Source organism: Phocoena sinus, chromosome 14 (assembly GCF_008692025.1).
Source record: "Phocoena sinus isolate mPhoSin1 chromosome 14, mPhoSin1.pri, whole genome shotgun sequence".
In the NCBI taxonomy this organism is placed as follows: domain Eukaryota; kingdom Metazoa; phylum Chordata; class Mammalia; order Artiodactyla; family Phocoenidae; genus Phocoena; species Phocoena sinus.
In genome coordinates, this window is record NC_045776.1 from 55,286,922 (window position 1) to 55,303,519 (window position 16,598).

At 42.4% G+C, this 16,598-nt stretch overlaps 1 protein-coding gene across 3 annotated transcripts in view; it reads right to left on the minus strand.

Annotated features, from left to right (window-relative positions):
* DLGAP1 (DLG associated protein 1) overlaps positions 1-16,598 on the minus strand; it is a 325,501-nt gene that overhangs the window by 242,164 nt on the left and 66,739 nt on the right. For all 3 annotated transcript variants that reach the window (XM_032602889.1, XM_032602891.1, XM_032602890.1), the window contains exon 2: positions 14,185-14,399. In XM_032602889.1, the coding sequence (XP_032458780.1) occupies positions 14,185-14,399 (215 nt within the window). The remainder of the gene's footprint in view (positions 1-14,184; positions 14,400-16,598) is intronic.

A 16,598-nucleotide genomic window follows, 5' to 3' on the forward strand; every position in this document is an offset into this window, starting at 1 on the left:
CTGGGTCAGTGCAACTTCCTTTACTTGATTTCAAACTCTCTGCATATGACTTGTCTCTGGATTACATCCAGAGGCAGTGTAGTATAGTGGTTCATGGTATGGGCTCTGGATTGAAATCCTGGCTGTGGAGCTCCAATTCTGTACCCTCTGACAGGTCAGTTAACCTCCTGTGTTCCGGTTTCCTCACTGAATAATCCTACTATAATAATTTCTGTCTTATAGGTACCATTAGAATTATCATTTTTTAAAAATTTGTTTTATTGAAGTATAGTTGATTTCAATGTGTTAATTTCTACAGTATAGCAAAGTGATTGTTACACATATATACGTTCTTTTTCATATTCTTTTCCATTACCATTAATATTATTATATGTACTGGCATGTAGGGAGTGCTTCTAGGTGTTAGTCATTATTATCCTTTGAGATCAATTTTTGGGTTAAAATTAAATATACACTACCTATGTGGAAAAGAATCTGAAAAGAAACATATATTTATATATCTGAATCACTTTGCCGTGCAACTGAAACTAACACAGCATTGTAAACCAACTATACTTCAATTAAAAACATTAAATACACACTAACAAAAAACACAAATAATAAAAAAAAAACAAAATTAGAGAAAAGCACAAGAAAGAAAATCACCCATAAAGCCTCCCTAAGAAAGAATGAATACTGAGATGTCAGAAAACATCCATCTACATGTAGATACCCGTGAAAATAGTATAGCATAACCTTTCATCTGAATGGGAGAAAAACCCTCCTATAACTGACTTTTCACTCCACACCATACAGGCCATCTTTCTGAAACAAAACATCACTTAATTCCCCTTCTGTCACCAACAATTCACTCTCACTAACTGGATTAAAACACAATGAATTCTCTGGATATTTAAGGATCTTGCTTAGAAAAGTCTTCACTATCTTTCCAAAGACAGTTTCCCATTTTTAAATACTCCTCATGTATCAGTCAGCTTGGTTTCTTTATATTCAGACACCTTTCCCCTCCCCGGTCTGTTACTTCTGAGTAATTATTCAAATTCCAGGCTGAATCCTTTCTGTTTTAGGAAGCCCATCCCTTGCTATTTCTACTTCCTAATCATTTCCTATCTCCTGAACAAATCTAGCACTTACAGTTGGAGGTAACATACATAATGTAATTGTGAAACTTACAAATAATGATACAAAATAGTTTTCATCACTCTTGGTGGTGTTTAATCAGATAGTTGCAGTACAGACCGAGTTTTATATTTCTCTTGTCTCCCTCAGGGAATGTAGCTGCTGAAAACTTTGATTTCTCTGGAAAGAGTTCTTGGCTGAGCATGAGAATAAAACCTGGGTCCTAAAACTTGCCCAATAATTTTAGCAAGTCACTGATCTTCTCCGGGCCTCCACCTCATTTATAACATAACAGGGTGGGAATCATCTCTAAAGTTCTTTCCAGCTTTGCTTCTAAGATTTTTCTTTCATCTTATCTCAGAATCAAGACTCCATGAAGATAATGTACAGTGGCATAGAGGAAAATGTTTAAAAACTGGCTCTCTGGGAGGAAGAATATCTGATTGGTAGGGTTTGTTGATTTCCGTGGTATAAATATTCCCATCATGGCCAATATCAAGTTACCAGGGTGACAAAACCAAGTGTGGAGTTGGGAGGAGATGTGAAGCCTCGGCTCTCATTGGCCAGTTGGACCCAGACGACACCGCTGAGTGATTCCTTAAAATGAGGAAGTGCACAGTCTCAGGCTTAAAGAACGTAGCCAGTCCTTCTAATCCTTAGCTGCTCTCACTCTGAAACTCTGACACAACCTTTCTTCACTGAGTGGAGGAAACAAGGGAAACAACCAGGGAAAGTGTCCCAGCTTGGCTTTTTAATCCCAGCCTCTCCAGACACGATCTCTAGGACCAGCCCAATCCTCTCAGGTACCTGCACTCACAACCAAGTGTCCATCTTTCTTGAAATCTGGCCCAGGGGTGATGATACCATGGGTGGTGGCAATTTCATAGGCAGTTGGTAACCTGGATCTATGCCTTGAGTTCTCAGCTCTGCTTTTTCTGGGAAGGAGAAGTGGTGCAAAGAACTAAAACAAGTTTCTGAGCTGGAAGTCAGGAATGGTGTCCAGATGGCGAGGACAGTCTTGCTGGGGGAAAAGTGACCAGAGTTCCACTAGGCAGTGGGAGGAAGAAAGCTGGAGTGGAAAGCAGAGCCCGGCTCTACCTCGAGAAGTTCATAATCACGCGAAACCCTTCGATGATCTGTAAAGTGTTGTTTAAAATCAATTCTAAATTCCTTCTGAGGCCATTGGGAGGGTCAAATGAGATGTACTGAAAACACTTGGTAAATTGTTATCTACAATTATTTATCCTGAGAAATAGGCTTGGAAGCAAATTAAGATATTCCTAGTTAGCAGGATAGATGAGCAAATATATATCCTCCTCATTGGCTTATTTGGGTTCACAGATAAGTTGGACAGGGTGCGAAGCAGTTGCCTCAATCACTGAAGAGAACCCTTCTCCAATTCCAAAAGGAGTAGTTAAGGCTGATTTGTTACATCCACTCCCCTCCTCTTCCCAGAACTAGAAAGGACAGGATTCCCCAGATGAACTGAGGGAAATGTGCCCATGTTCAGCGTGGATGACAGTACGAGGCATGGCTGCATCATATTTTTAACAGGGTAATGTGTACCTGCCAGGCTGAGCTTCCAGCCTCCAGGTGGGCTGACGATGCTCAGCGGGGTTGGGAAAGAACAGGGAGCTTTCTGAGAACCACAGATTCAGAGGCGGAGGGAGGGTGAAGAGTCTGAGCGAGCAGAGACACAGCCAAAGGGTGGAGGGCAGATGTGAGATCACAATTCATCTCAGCAGTTACAGGTGAAAGCTACTCCCGGAAGCTGTCGATCAAGGCCCTGTAAGCAGGTAGGGACGGTGTAATGGTGAGTTAGCATTGTTTGCATCTCCTTGGGATTGCGCCAAGGGCTTCACAACCAGCTTTATTTTATTTTTGGCCGCACCGTGCATCACGTGGGATCTTAGTTCCCCGACCAGGGATCGAACCCGCGCTGCCGTGGAAGCGCAGAGTCCGCGCTGCCGTGGAGGTGCAGAGTCTTAACCGCTGGAGCGCCAGGGAAGTCCCCACAATCATCTTCAGATAGCATCGGAACCCCCTTTGGCATGGGGAACGGAGGAAATAGGCAAGCGTGTGAGAAGGCTGTAATTACCGTGAGAAAGGTTTCAACACAGCGCTTCCGGAGTTCTTAGGAGGAAGAAATAACAGCCAACAGGGAGAGGTTAAATTTAAGAGGAAGATTGAAAAGAATGGGGACTTCCTTCTACTCTTCTCCACCATTAGACTGTAAGTTCTAATATACTAGGAACCCTGACTACTGATATATCCCAGTGCTTAGCTCATAGTAGTAGGTGGCCAACGATAATAATGATGATGTAATAGCTAACATAAATGGGGCACTGACCATGCTAGGCACTGTCCTAGGAGTTTCACATATGCTACCTTTCCCAAGCTTCACAATTACTCTTGAGGTAGGAAATATTACCATCCCTGTGTAACGGGTGAGGAAGTTGAGATTCAGAATTGGTTAAATAATTTTCCCACAGTAACCCATCTAGAAGTGACAGAGCTATGGTTTTGAACCCAGATAATCTCGCCACAGAGCCTGCACTCTTAAGCAGCATGCTATCGTGAGCCTCTTTTGAGTGAACAGATGGAGAGGAGATGGCATTCCTGGCGTATAGGGTGGGGAACGGCATAAACAAAGGCTTTGAGGACCATTACTGCTGTTCATCATGTACATCCAGCTCTCCATTTCTGGGCACGTGGCAATGCTGCACTTCTCTGCCTCTCTGATATTTGTGTGGTCATGTAGGTGGCTTTAGCAATGAAATGTGAACACAAGCGATGTGCATCACGTCCAGGAAATAGTGCCCTATTCACTGCATCCTCTTTCTCTGATTCAATAACCAGGGGAGCACTGGTTGAGTTATACCTTCAGATATACTTTCTGGGTATCTGAGTGAATACAGTGAACAGAGCCTCCTGCCAACTCATGATGGACACAAGAAATTGTGTCCAAGAAATAAACTTGTAAGCAAGAAATAAGCTTTGGCAATTTGGGGTTGTTTATTAACAGAGCTTAACCTGGCCTGTCCTAGATTGTATATAAGTTAGTACTAGAAATTGGGTTCTCATGTAACAACAGCAACAACAAAGTAACCTAAAATATGTGGCTATGGTTATAGGGTTTGGTAACAGGAAGCAAGATAACTATGAGTCTGGAAACACACTGATCCATGTTATACAGTGGTGAGTCATTTGGTAAATTGTTGTCTGTAACAACTAGGAAGGTAGATGATGTAACAAATGAACGCGTAACTCTAGGGGAAGTAGTTGCAAAACACATTGTTAATAAAATGTGTTGATTGCTCTTGGCAGCCTTCAACAAGGTGTTATGTACTTTGAAATAAACTCAGAAAAGAATTGGTTAAATACAAGTAGTAATGAAAGGGAATAAGAAGAGTCTAGGGGCTTCCCTGGTGGCACGGTGGTTGAGAATCTGCCTGCTAATGCAGGGGACATGGGTTCGAGCCCTCGTCTTGTGGGAGGATCCCACATGCCGCGGAGCAACTACGCCCGTGAGCCACAAGTACTGAGCCTGCGCGTCTGGAGCCTGTGCTCCGCGACAAGAGAGGCCGCGATAGTGAGAGGCCCCTGCACCGCGATGAAGAGTGGCCCCCGCTTGCCACAACTAGAGAAAGCCCTCGCACAGAAACGAAGACCCAACACAGCAAAAATAAATAATTAATAAACTCCTACCCCCAACATCTTAAAAAAAAAAAAAAAAAAAGGGTCTAGACATTTGTGGACTTGTGGGATTGGAAGAAGCAACTGATCTCAAGCCGATTTGTAAAAGGTAAACCCAAGAACGCCTTTGAGTAAAGAAGACATGATGAAAACCACCCTGTGTGGCAACGTTCAAATCAAGGACATGGCCCCCTCACTCCATTATTAATGCTTCTGAATGGAGTCAGATGATTTAGAATGAAGATACAGTTAAGTGAATCTTTTTGATTAGATTAAAATGCTTCAGGGAAGAGCGGCTAATAAGTTGATAAGCTGAGAGTATCTGAGATAGAGAGAGGCATCAGGGTAGGAAGGCAAACAAATAGAGCAAAAATGGCCATTGCATCTCCAAGGGTTCTGTGTGACGGTTGCTACGTGGAACTCACTGGAACCAATAGGTAAGAAGTTGATTATGGTCGTGAGAGAGCCGTACTTCCCAAAGCATCACAAGCCTAAATTAAAAGACACAGCAGTGAGAGGCGTCCTAAAATGTCTCTTGGCTTCAAGGAGAGCATGTTCCCTGATGTGTACTTTGGATATGGTCATGGAGGATAATAGGAATGGAACAGTGTCCCAGGGAGCTGGATGACACGGGGGACAAAGACCAGAGAAGTTGCTCCAGGGAGCAGAATGCAGCCGAATCAAGAAACATTCCCTCCCCCAGAGTTGACAGCATCCTACCCAGTGGGGATTTCAGAATTGCTATGGACCAGTGACTACTGTTAGCTCCCATCTCCTTTTTGAATGGGAATGTTTACTGTGGATGGTTTGACCTTCTCCTGTCGTTATGTATGGGGTGTGTGGGAGGCAAATCGTTTATCGTTTTGAGTCTGCAGGTCTCCAGATGCAGAGGATCCACATCTGGACCAGATGCAGCTATTACAGTGCATCATCCCCTGCTTTACAGGCTATCACACACCACCCACAGACCACACATTTTGAGGTTGACGGGGCTATGATAGGACCAGGGCAGGGCTTTTGGGTTTTCTCCCCTCGATGGTGGTAGGACATGAATATATTTTGCTTGTGGGAGAGACAGTAAGCCAAAAATTTTGTGTCCAGACAGACTTTGATAGTCATTGGTGCTGTTTGCCAAATATTGTTTTGTGCATCCATGTCCTGGGCACATGGTAAGATTGCCTTTGTTGCCCTCTTTGAAGATAGACGTTGCCACGTCACTAGCTTTTGCCTGTAAACAGGAACAGAGGGGACCTGTCCCACTTGCGAGAGGAAGCGTTAAGACCCTGTGCTCGTGCCCTGCCCTGGTGACTCTGGGAGCCCTTGTTGATGTTTTGTATCCATAACTTGATCCTGGGTGACCAAGGTGAGCAGAGTTCCCTACTGAGCCAAGATGGTCGGGTAACATGAGCAAGACATAAAGTTCTGTTGTTAGAAGCCTCTCTGATTTAGGGGTTGTTTTTTAGTCCCAGTATAATGTAGCCTATCCCAACTAGGACAGGCCTGAAGCCAGCGAAAAAGAACAATTAGGAGCTCCATTTGATAGAAGCACAGAATCCTTGTAAGAGGAAAGCAGGGAAGAAGATCTCAAAGGAGCAAGAAACTCTGAACGCTGCTGGGGACCATGTGAAGAGACACATGGGGTTCAGAAATGATTTTGCGGTGACCTGGTAGAAAGTCTCTGGGAAGAGTGGTTGCTGAGAGAGGCTAGAGGCAGCTAGACAAACCGGTCCATTGCAGTCATCCACGTGAGTGAAGGGAAGCCCTAACGCCTGAGGAGGTGAGAGGTGAACCACAACGTTTCAAGACTGAAGTTAGGAAAATGGTAATTTAGTTGATTGAAGCAGAAGAGGCAGGAAGAGAAGTGATGTACTTACGAAGCAGTGAATTATGTGGGCACCTTGAAATCTCAGCTTCCTGCATGCTTATCTTAAAAATATAGGATCAGTGTACATGATAAGACTTAGGCTCCACAGGCTGGAAAAATCTGATACAGAGGTTTGGTGTGTTCCACCCAAATTTCCAAGCAGAGTTATCAATGTGCTCAGAGAAAGGGAGTTCAGGTTGTTTTAAAAGATGCCTGGGAAAGTTGCTCTCAAAATTCCCAAATTAATTTATGCAATAATTAAAAACTTGGCAGTTAGGAGTTCCTCCCTGCAGTTAACCTGAATTCCTTTGGCTGCAGTGTTGATCTCATTTCTTTCTGTTTTATTGGGATGTTGATGGTTTTGTCATTCATATGCATCCTCTGTAAAGGTACGTGTACTTGGGACTTACGCCCAGCCTCCCTCAAAAAGGATGAGAGGCGGCTTCTAATACATCTGCCTAGGGGTCCTTTTCAAGGAGCTGTTTTCATTCCTGCCATCTGAGGCCCATGAGATTGCCTTAATGATATAAAATGACAGCAAAGCTAATAACTGGAACTATCCTGACAAAATAGTAAACTGTAAAAAAAAAAAAAAAATCCCAAAACAACAACAACAAAACCCTCCCCGTGCCAGGTAAAGTAGATTTTTCTGATCAGAGAAAAATTCTGAACAAAAGCATCAACTTTAGTACTAACAGCCTCTGAATTTTAATTCCTTTCATTTCTACTGTGCCTGCCTTTGCCATTTTTAGATTTGAGAGTATATCCAGCTATATATATATATTTATTCCTACTTGACCCTGGAAAACCAGATTTTAGTAAAGCATTTAATAAATTTATTGAAACCAAGGTGTACATGCCTCACACAGTACTTTAATATTAAAGGTGCTGAATAAATGTTTGTTACATGAATAAATGAGTGAGTGAAACACGAATAAGATTTCTATTATTAGTGTGTTCTTTATACCTGGTTGTCTGCACTTTTAACAGGGAACACAGATATGAAATTGAGGGAATGGTTGCAAACAGATGGGCAAAGGAAAGGAGTTTTAACGCTCTTTGCAAACAGAAGTCTACCTGGCAGGATAGTAAGTAGTATAGCCTAAAAGGAGTGAGGACTTTTCGTTTCCAGAACCCTCTTTGGGGTCTTCCCTTGCCCCCATCTCTCCACTGTCTCTAGGGCCTTGTTGACACTGCCACACCTGGCCGGGGCATGTGAGGAAGGCCCAGCTGACACACTGTAGAGACACAGAGCACACACAGGCCCCGGGTTTGCTACTACACTTGTCCCGACCAGGCTGAACCCAGGCTCCCAAGAGCCCATCATTTCTCCCCATGACCCCATCAGCCAATGCCTACTTAACTCTTAATCTCCTCAATCCTTTGGTCGTTTGATCTTTCCTTTCTTTACCCCAGGCCAAGCCTGAGTCAAGATGTTCTCAAGGCCCTTCCTGTTTCAGCTGCATGTCTGCCTGCTTGCACTTCCAGGTCAGAACTTATTTCACTGCAGCCTCTGACATCCCCCTCAAATCTGCTCTGAATTCTCCATATCTGCCTGAATGGCTCCTTTTCCTGGGCACCCAGTTGTTCTTCCTTTTCTCTTCCATTTTGGACCCTCTTTCATATCTTTTGCTCATCTCTGCAGTCTCAGTGAGTCCATCATTCCAACCAGCTTTTTATTCTTTCTGCTTTCAACCGCTGGCCTCATATCTTAGTTGACATGTAACCTTGGACAAGTTATTTGATCTCCCTAAGACAGAGATTCCTCATTTGTAAAGTGGGGAAAATCTCATGTATGCAGTTATGGTGATTCAACAATCAAAACAAAGCAAGACACAGAAATATAAGCCCTGAGCACTCATTCAGGCACTTAGAACCTCATTAAAACTGAAATCTCTCTCCTGTGTTTTAAACTTTCCATTCCTTCTCTCTAAAAGGCATCTGAATTTCCTTTCATTCCTTCACCTTCCTCAAAGACACACGGACAATTCGTTGCTCTCTGAGGTTGTGATCATTGCAGGGACAGTGCAACCAATGCAGGCTCCTTTCCAAAATGGTCTTTGCTAAAGAGCAAGAGACTAGGATACAGACTATGATACTCACACGCCCATCTCATTTGGAGGAGGGTGTTCACACCCCAAAGAGAGACCTATTTTTTTTAAGCTGGGCATGGTGACAGAGGCTGAATATAATAGGCAATTTCTTGTACCAGCGGTTTTGCTTGTTTATTTTGTCTTTTAACCAGGCTTTTTTTTTTCTAGCAGTGGGTTGAAAGGTATTTAGATAATTTGTCTATGAGTAAATGAATGAGTTTCCCTGTTTTAAACTTTGTCCCATTTCTTCTTATTTTGGGGGGGAGGGGTTGGGAGGATAGAGGATATAAGAAGACAGTGTTATGGTTGGGAAAGATGGGAAACTATCCTGAGTTGATGTCACAGAGGACGTAAACTCACAATTTTGTAGTGTTGGGTTATGCTAGTCCGTTTGTCCTCCCATTGGAAGGGGCATCTGCCGCTACATGTTACAGTTACTGAGGGACAGGAGCGGAATATCAAAGTATTTGGGGAGAACAGACAACAAAGGAAAACAGAGGCATTTCCCTCCACTTAAGACAAAGAAGGAAAGATGTACGTGGCTACGTTCTTCAATATGGTTCACATCCTTAGGAAAAAAAAAATCGCCATGCTTCCATCTTCATAGCCCGTGCCCCCTCCTTTTTCTGGGAAGAGAAGGAATACAGGAAGCTGTAGGTGGGTGGGAGGGGCATGTGGAATGTGAAGAAATAGCAGAGGACGTAGTGTGACTAGAGAGAAAAAAGGGAGAAGGAAACTTCTGCATAGATAAGCAAAACAAGACACTCCAGCAAGAGGCTACAGTTTTGGGTTCCTGATGTAGAACTGACTCATTTTAAATCTCCAGAATTAAAGCTGAAGGAGAACAACGCCATCTGTCTCTTCTCAAATTATTTCATTTACCAATACTACCTTCTTTTGTCTTCAGACTGTGAACTGCCAGTGCTTTGTGCTTCATCCTTATAATTATACACATTAGTGCTGAAAGTTTCCTCAGAGACCGTGTAGACGAGGGATAGCACCTTGTGTCATGGCTGGTCAATGAGAAGTGTGGTTGAAGCTCTGTGTTGAGAAGGGATCCGAGGCCCAGTCTGTACTCGGTTGGGAGGGTGCCGGGATCCATTAATTCTGGGATCAGCTAATGCTGTCTGCACGGGGCTGGGGTGGGGCTGAGAGGGAGTAATCTAAGTGGCACCATCCAAGCTAAGAGCATGAGACTCTCATTTAATTTGGGAGGGGGGTGGTGGGACTCAGAGACATCAAACCAGTTGCCAAAAGCCACAGAGCTATTTATTTTTTTTAAAAAGTTTCAGGATTAGAAAAAGAATGATGATTTCGAGGTTTAACCATCCTGAAAATAAATTAGCATTTAGGATTGAAAATAAATCTTCCTGAAGCCTTTTGTTACATACATTATCCACATTGCTGGGGGCTCTGACGGGTCCTCTCCAGAGCCAAGCATGCACAAAAGCCTGGGGCCCATCTCACCGATTTCAGAGGAGTTTCAAAGTCTATAATATCAGAGGCTGACTATTTCTTCCAGGAGAAATTTTTTCTTAGTGCTTGGATGAAGGGATAAAGAACTACGAAGAGATTTAATGTGTTATTTGCTTAGGATAATGGACATTTATTTGAATTTAACTTTAGAATCTTTTACATGACAGCTCACTTAACATCATTTTTTAAAAGTTCTTTTTACAGTCTATTGAATAGAAGTCCACGATGGGATTTGGACATGGCTTTAACTAATCATGGAAGCAGACAGGAGTCTCCTTTCCAGAATAAATAGAATATTATAGCAAATCCAAGTAAAAGACTTAAATCCCTCATCAGAGCCAAGCTGTGGTGACCTGCTTTGAGGAAACTTGGGCCTCCAAACCTCTCTCCTACTTGCCTGAGAATTTGCTGTTAAACATTCAAAAGTTCTTTTTGAAAATACTAATATTCCTGGGTGATATGCCATTTCAAATTCGTTGTTAGTTAATAATGAAGAAAGAAGGAAAAGCTAGCAGTGAGGGGAAGGGATTTGTTACTATCTTTGGGAGAAGAGAAGGGAGTGGGAGAGATGATGGTCCCCAGAGAGTAGCTACAGAAGTTTTGCAGCCCAAAGATGGAGTTCATTGTCTCAAGACTCCTTCTGGCTCCGGAATGTTCAGCTGACCTTAGGCCTTAGCTACCTGAAGACACAATCATTGACATTAAGTAGCTGAAGAAAACTAGCCTCAGAAATAAGCTCTCAAGATGCCTTTGGAAAACAGAAAAGAAAGAAGAAAAACAATGTAAGAAAGTGTAGGAGTGCCTCTTCTCCAACATTCCTGAGAGAAGATGGGAGTTGAAAACCTCAAACAAAATGTTTGCCCCATCTCACTTGGCTAATTTTAGTTATCTTGGTTCATGGCTATGATTCATCCCTAAAGCTGTGAATTGCTGAGGAGGAAGGAGGAAAAAAAATGGACTTAAATGTCAAAGAAGTAGGAACAAAAATATAGTTTTCTTTTTTGGGGAACTAGAATTCCAGGATATGGGGATCTTTTTTCTTATGAGGGATGGAATGCTTTGAACTAGAAAAATAATGAGCTCCAGTCAAAACATCGTCAAGAAAGAAAAGAATGGATTATGAGTTATGTCATGTCCGAATTTTTGCTTTCCTAGTGTATTCCCCTTCTTTCCCTTGTGTACCTCTTGAAATCTCATTAAACTAGACATCACTAAGACACCTATGTTGTTGAGTATGATGGAAGCGTAATACGTGGACCGTAAGCGGAAAGGGAGCTCCTGGAGCAGATGAGGGAGAAATGAATGGAGACAAACAGACTATGACAAATAAGTCTGGGGGAGGTGACGGTAGCACAGGGAAGAAAGGCGTGTGTGAATGACGGTGAGCTGTTGTCTTGCCTATTAAAGAACAGAGGGTGACAGAGATGGTTTGGTGAAACTCCATCCTTAGAAAAGAAAAAACGTTTTTCAGTGTAGTAGGTGTCCCCTAGTAAATTGGGTACCATTTGGAATTTCCATAGGTTTGGAGGAAGAAAAGCACAGTCACTACTCTAATACTCAGGTACCTGACCTTTCTACCACCAGTTTAGCCACTGTCTGTGTGTTCACCTTTTTCTGCTCTTCAAACTTCTGAACAGTAAAAAAAATATATATAGGATGGTTGTAAAAACAGGCTCCGGGACATTGAAGGAAGATAACATCAGGTGGAAGCAAAATGAAAGAGTTCCAGTGACTTCAGAGCAGATTCCCCACAGCCCTGAAGCTAATAAGGAGATGGGTCCAAGACTCAATGGTGAAAGTTGACTTCTGCACCTCCCCTGTCCTCAGCCTCCTTAGAGCACTCCCCACACGCTCCCCTGTGGCTCTGCTCTTTTCTGTTCTCCTCGGCCCTGGTAGGACTCGAGCAGCAGGACTCATTGTATCTCATCCCCCACAACCCAAAGCGTCATGCATCTGATGTGACATGCATCCCAACAGGTAAATGAATGGGATATAAAGGGGGTGGAAGGGACTCTGGAAGTTGCAGAATCCCACTGCTTGGTTTGCATTTGAGGATACTGAGATCTTGAGGGTCCAAGTGAATTTCTTGCCCAAAGCATCCCCGTCTTTTTGCATCTTCTAGAAGATGTCAGTTAACACCACGGCTGTGACTACCTTTAATTGCCTCTAGGGGAGAGATATTCTAAAGTTCACAGAAGATACTTCCCAGAAGTCTCCTTGGCCCCCCCTAATTTTCATACCACCTCGGCCCACTGCCATTATTACAAATCCAGTTCTTTTCAGACTGGCTCAGTTCTTTTCTGAGCCTCTGTGAGGGGTGCCACAGTGCAGTGAAGACCCGATTGTATTTTCCATTTCTGTGATCAACTGTTACCTTGTGTGGCAGGGTTAGGGGTTACATTGTATTTTCCACACTGATATGTCAAAGTCCTAAATTTAATACCTGTGAACATGACCTTATCTGGAAATAGGGTCTTTGCAGATTTAATCAAGTTAAAAATGAGGTCATTATTGATCCAATATGACTGACATCATAAGAAGACAACCACGCGAAGACACGGAAGGTAGAAGGCCAGGTGACCACAGAGGCAGAAATCAAAGTGCCGTAGTTGTGAGCCAAGGAATGCCAGGGGTGGCCGGACACAGCCAGAAGCTAGGAAGAGGCAACGAGGGATTATTCTTTCCAGGCTTCAGAAGGAGCGTGGCCCTGACAATACCTTGATTTCAGACTTCCAGCTTCCAGAACTGTGAGATAATAAATCTGTACTGTTTCAAGTTCATGGTACTTGGTCATGGCAACACTAGGAAACTATCACCTGCAGTAATAAAGGCAAAGAGGAAGGGTAACCAGAAGCCGAAGGAAAGAAAGAGCTGCTTTTCTTGGGTTGGTTTACTAATGTCATGGGTATTCATTTTTCATTGAACTGATCCACAGTGGTTCCACACGATCCTCTGAAAAAAGGTTCATGAGGAGACCCTCTCTGTCACTTCTTTAAAATATATTATGATATATTGATAGTTTGCTATTTGAATACATTTCCATGATAGAAGTCAGCTGTTTTTTTAGTATTCTGGGTTTTAATAATCTAGTTTCTTCTCCTCAATCTGATGGATTTGGTCTTTTTTCTGTTTTATTTTACTTTGCCTTTTAATATTTTATTTTGTAATGCAATATAAATGCACGGATAGTAATATGTATTTCCTCAAAATATGGAATCAAAGGCACTTAAAAATACTAATTACCCATAATCCTTTTTTCTCCAGAAATAATATTAACAATTAAATCAGGCCTTACAATGATCAGTTTCAGTAGGTTCTTTTGTAATGCTGTTCTCTGTTTACACATAGCACAAACCGAAGTAAGGACTACTTAGAACCATATTTTTCAAAACAAAAAAAAATTCTTAAGGTCTTACAAATTATAATATGCATCGAGTGTCCAAGTTTAAAAACATCTGTCAAGAATTTTCACATATTACCCAATTTTTAAGCATAGCCACATTCTATAACCTTCTCCAAGATAATCTACTCTATTTTATTACTCAATCATCTGAAAAATTCAAGAGTTTTTAAAGGAAGCATTGCCCCATAGATTCAGTGGCTAAACAACATCCAAGAGTGGGGATACACAGATATCCTCATTGGTCAGAAATCTTAATTCTTTTTAGAGGCCATTCTGGATCGTTGCAAACTCTTTTGGAAGGTTGGGGGTTCAGCTTATGCTCTATGCAGGGCGCAGCTGGATGCCTGTGTCTTTGAAGGCACTGGGATGTATGAGTCGGACCCAAGGTCATAATCAATAGAACATTCAGTACCGCACAGTGCTCCATCTGTGGGGTGTTTTCTGCCCCATTTACGCTAGAAGTTGCAAGATCGGATTGTAGGTGATTATACAGGGGGCTGGGCTACCGGAAGTAGAGCGTCGGAAACACTTACTTGAGTGTGGTGAGTTCTGTAAGGGATGGCTGAGTAGCCTTGAGATAGCTTTCCCTTCGCGCAGCAACTTTGGGAGAAGGCTTGGGGCTGGTGTCCGAGTCCCCGCTGTCTTCATCTCCCATGGCCTTGATGTAGCTGCCGCTCCGCATTCTGCGGCAGGGAATTTCATCATCTTTACCTCGAGGGGTGTACCCTGTCCATTCATCCTGAGGGACCTATGCAGATACAAAACAGATAGTTCATGCTTTATAAAAGTCTATCTTCTTCTTTTCTTTCCTGACTGTGAATATGGGTAATACGGGTAATTATGTAAAACTTTAGACATTAACTTTTCAACAATAGTGTTTTACCATAATTGGTCTGAAAATATTTTGAATACATGCAAATCTATGTCTCAAGCTTTGAAAGAACCTGGGTACTAGGAAAAAGTATAACCATTTGATTCACGTCTCCGTTTTCTCACGCTGAAAATGATTGCCAGGCGTACGGATGCCGTTGGAAAGCGGTTTTATTAGAGCTTTTCAATGGTTTGTTTTCAGTTGTTATTTAAAATTCAGGAATGTTCCTCTTTTACCTTCCCTGCATCTTCCATCTCTAGCATATTGTATCCATAGTGCTTCCTCCTAAACCAGTGGTCTACACCAGATGCATTCGCTCCCCAAGCACCGGTTCTTTCTGAATCCTCTTAATTTGGATTTAGCCTCCATAGAGTGCTCGAAACACTCTTTGAAGGTTTCCAATGATCTCATGAAAGCTAGTGGCACTTTCTTAACTGAAATTTTTCTTGGCCTCTTCACACACAGACACACACACACACACACACACACATACACACACACTCAAAACACCTCTTAAGAGTCTCTCCCCTTTTGGCTTTCTGGTTACTCTACTTACCTGAGTTACCCACTACTTATCTGGATTGTTCTTTCCCTCTAGCTTTGCCGGATCCTGCTCCAAGTCCCTAATTGTGGGGACCCCTCAAGACAACGTTCTCAGCACGCTGTTCGTTTTCCTTTCTACAATCATTTCCTTTGAGTTCAGCAGGGTACCACACTGTGCTACAGAGGGCTTCTTTCTGACCTTATTTTCAGTTCTTAGATTCCCCAGTTCAACATGGACCCAACCTAGGGTCTCATATCTCCTCCATTTGGTAAAAGAAATGCACAATAACGGCCACTCTTTGTGTCCATTAAGAAGTAACAAACATCCTACGTACTGTGCACAGAACACTGCACAGGGCTTAATTAAAAGAGACCAGAAAATGGGGAGGCTGGTTCTTGCTCTCAGCAAGCTGATAACAGAGATGAGAAGACAGAGCATACAAAAATTTGGCAACAGTTCCAAGTCAACGTGTTAGCAAGTTTCAGATGTGGTGCCGTAGATGGACTATGCACTAAGGAGACACTAGGAACAGGAGTTATCAGTAATGGTGATAGGGAAGGAGGATCCAGGAAGGACTCCCGAGAACTGGCCAGGTTTGCACTGAGAAGGTAAAAAGGTATTGACTATTTTCATGCTAACTATTCACTGATTATCCATTAAATAATGCCATGTTTCATTATTAACATTTAACTAGGCTAAGAAATTTGCTTATAGGATCTTGTTTCATTGATACAACACCTCTGTGTATTTTTCTGTATTTCTCGGATGAGGAGCAGAAGCTCAGGGAGCTTAAGAAATTTGCCAAAGAACACATAACTAATAAATGGCAGCACTAGGGTCCAAAGCATTTTTGGTTTAACTCAAAGATAAGTGTTTACTTAATCTAAAATTTATGATTAATAACATACAAATTTTAAATCTAAAGTGTTAACCGTCCACAATGATGCACACACAGAGTAGACACAGATTTTTAAACATTATCGGTTCTAGGAACTGAGAACAGACATTCCACCGAAAGCACTATGCTTTCCTCCTTAATTTACACATTTATCTATATAATTTGAAAACGTATATCTAGAAACATCAGACTGAAGAGATGCTACTATTCCTGGACCTGAAAACAGTGGTTTGTAGGTTCTAATGCTGAAAACTACCAATAAAGTTTGGTTAAGCTTCACTATGCAGCTTGTTTTATTTAACAAGCTCTTAAATCATGCTTCCTATGTGCAGGCACTGTTCTAAAGGCTTTATACAGGTTAACTCATTTGATCCACACAGCTAAGGGCACTATTATTATCCCCGTTTTACAAATGAGGAACCTGAGGTTATGTAACTCGCCCGACATCCCAGCTACAAAGGGGCAGAGTTCCAGCCCAGCAGCTCCTGGGGTCTTGCCATGACCATATTTGATACTGTCTCTCTCTGTATGATCTTGTGGCACCTATAGAACTGAACAACTATAGTCCCATGACACCTTTGTCATCCGTCACGTCTGATCCATTTGCCATTTATTAATTATGGTAGTAGCAATG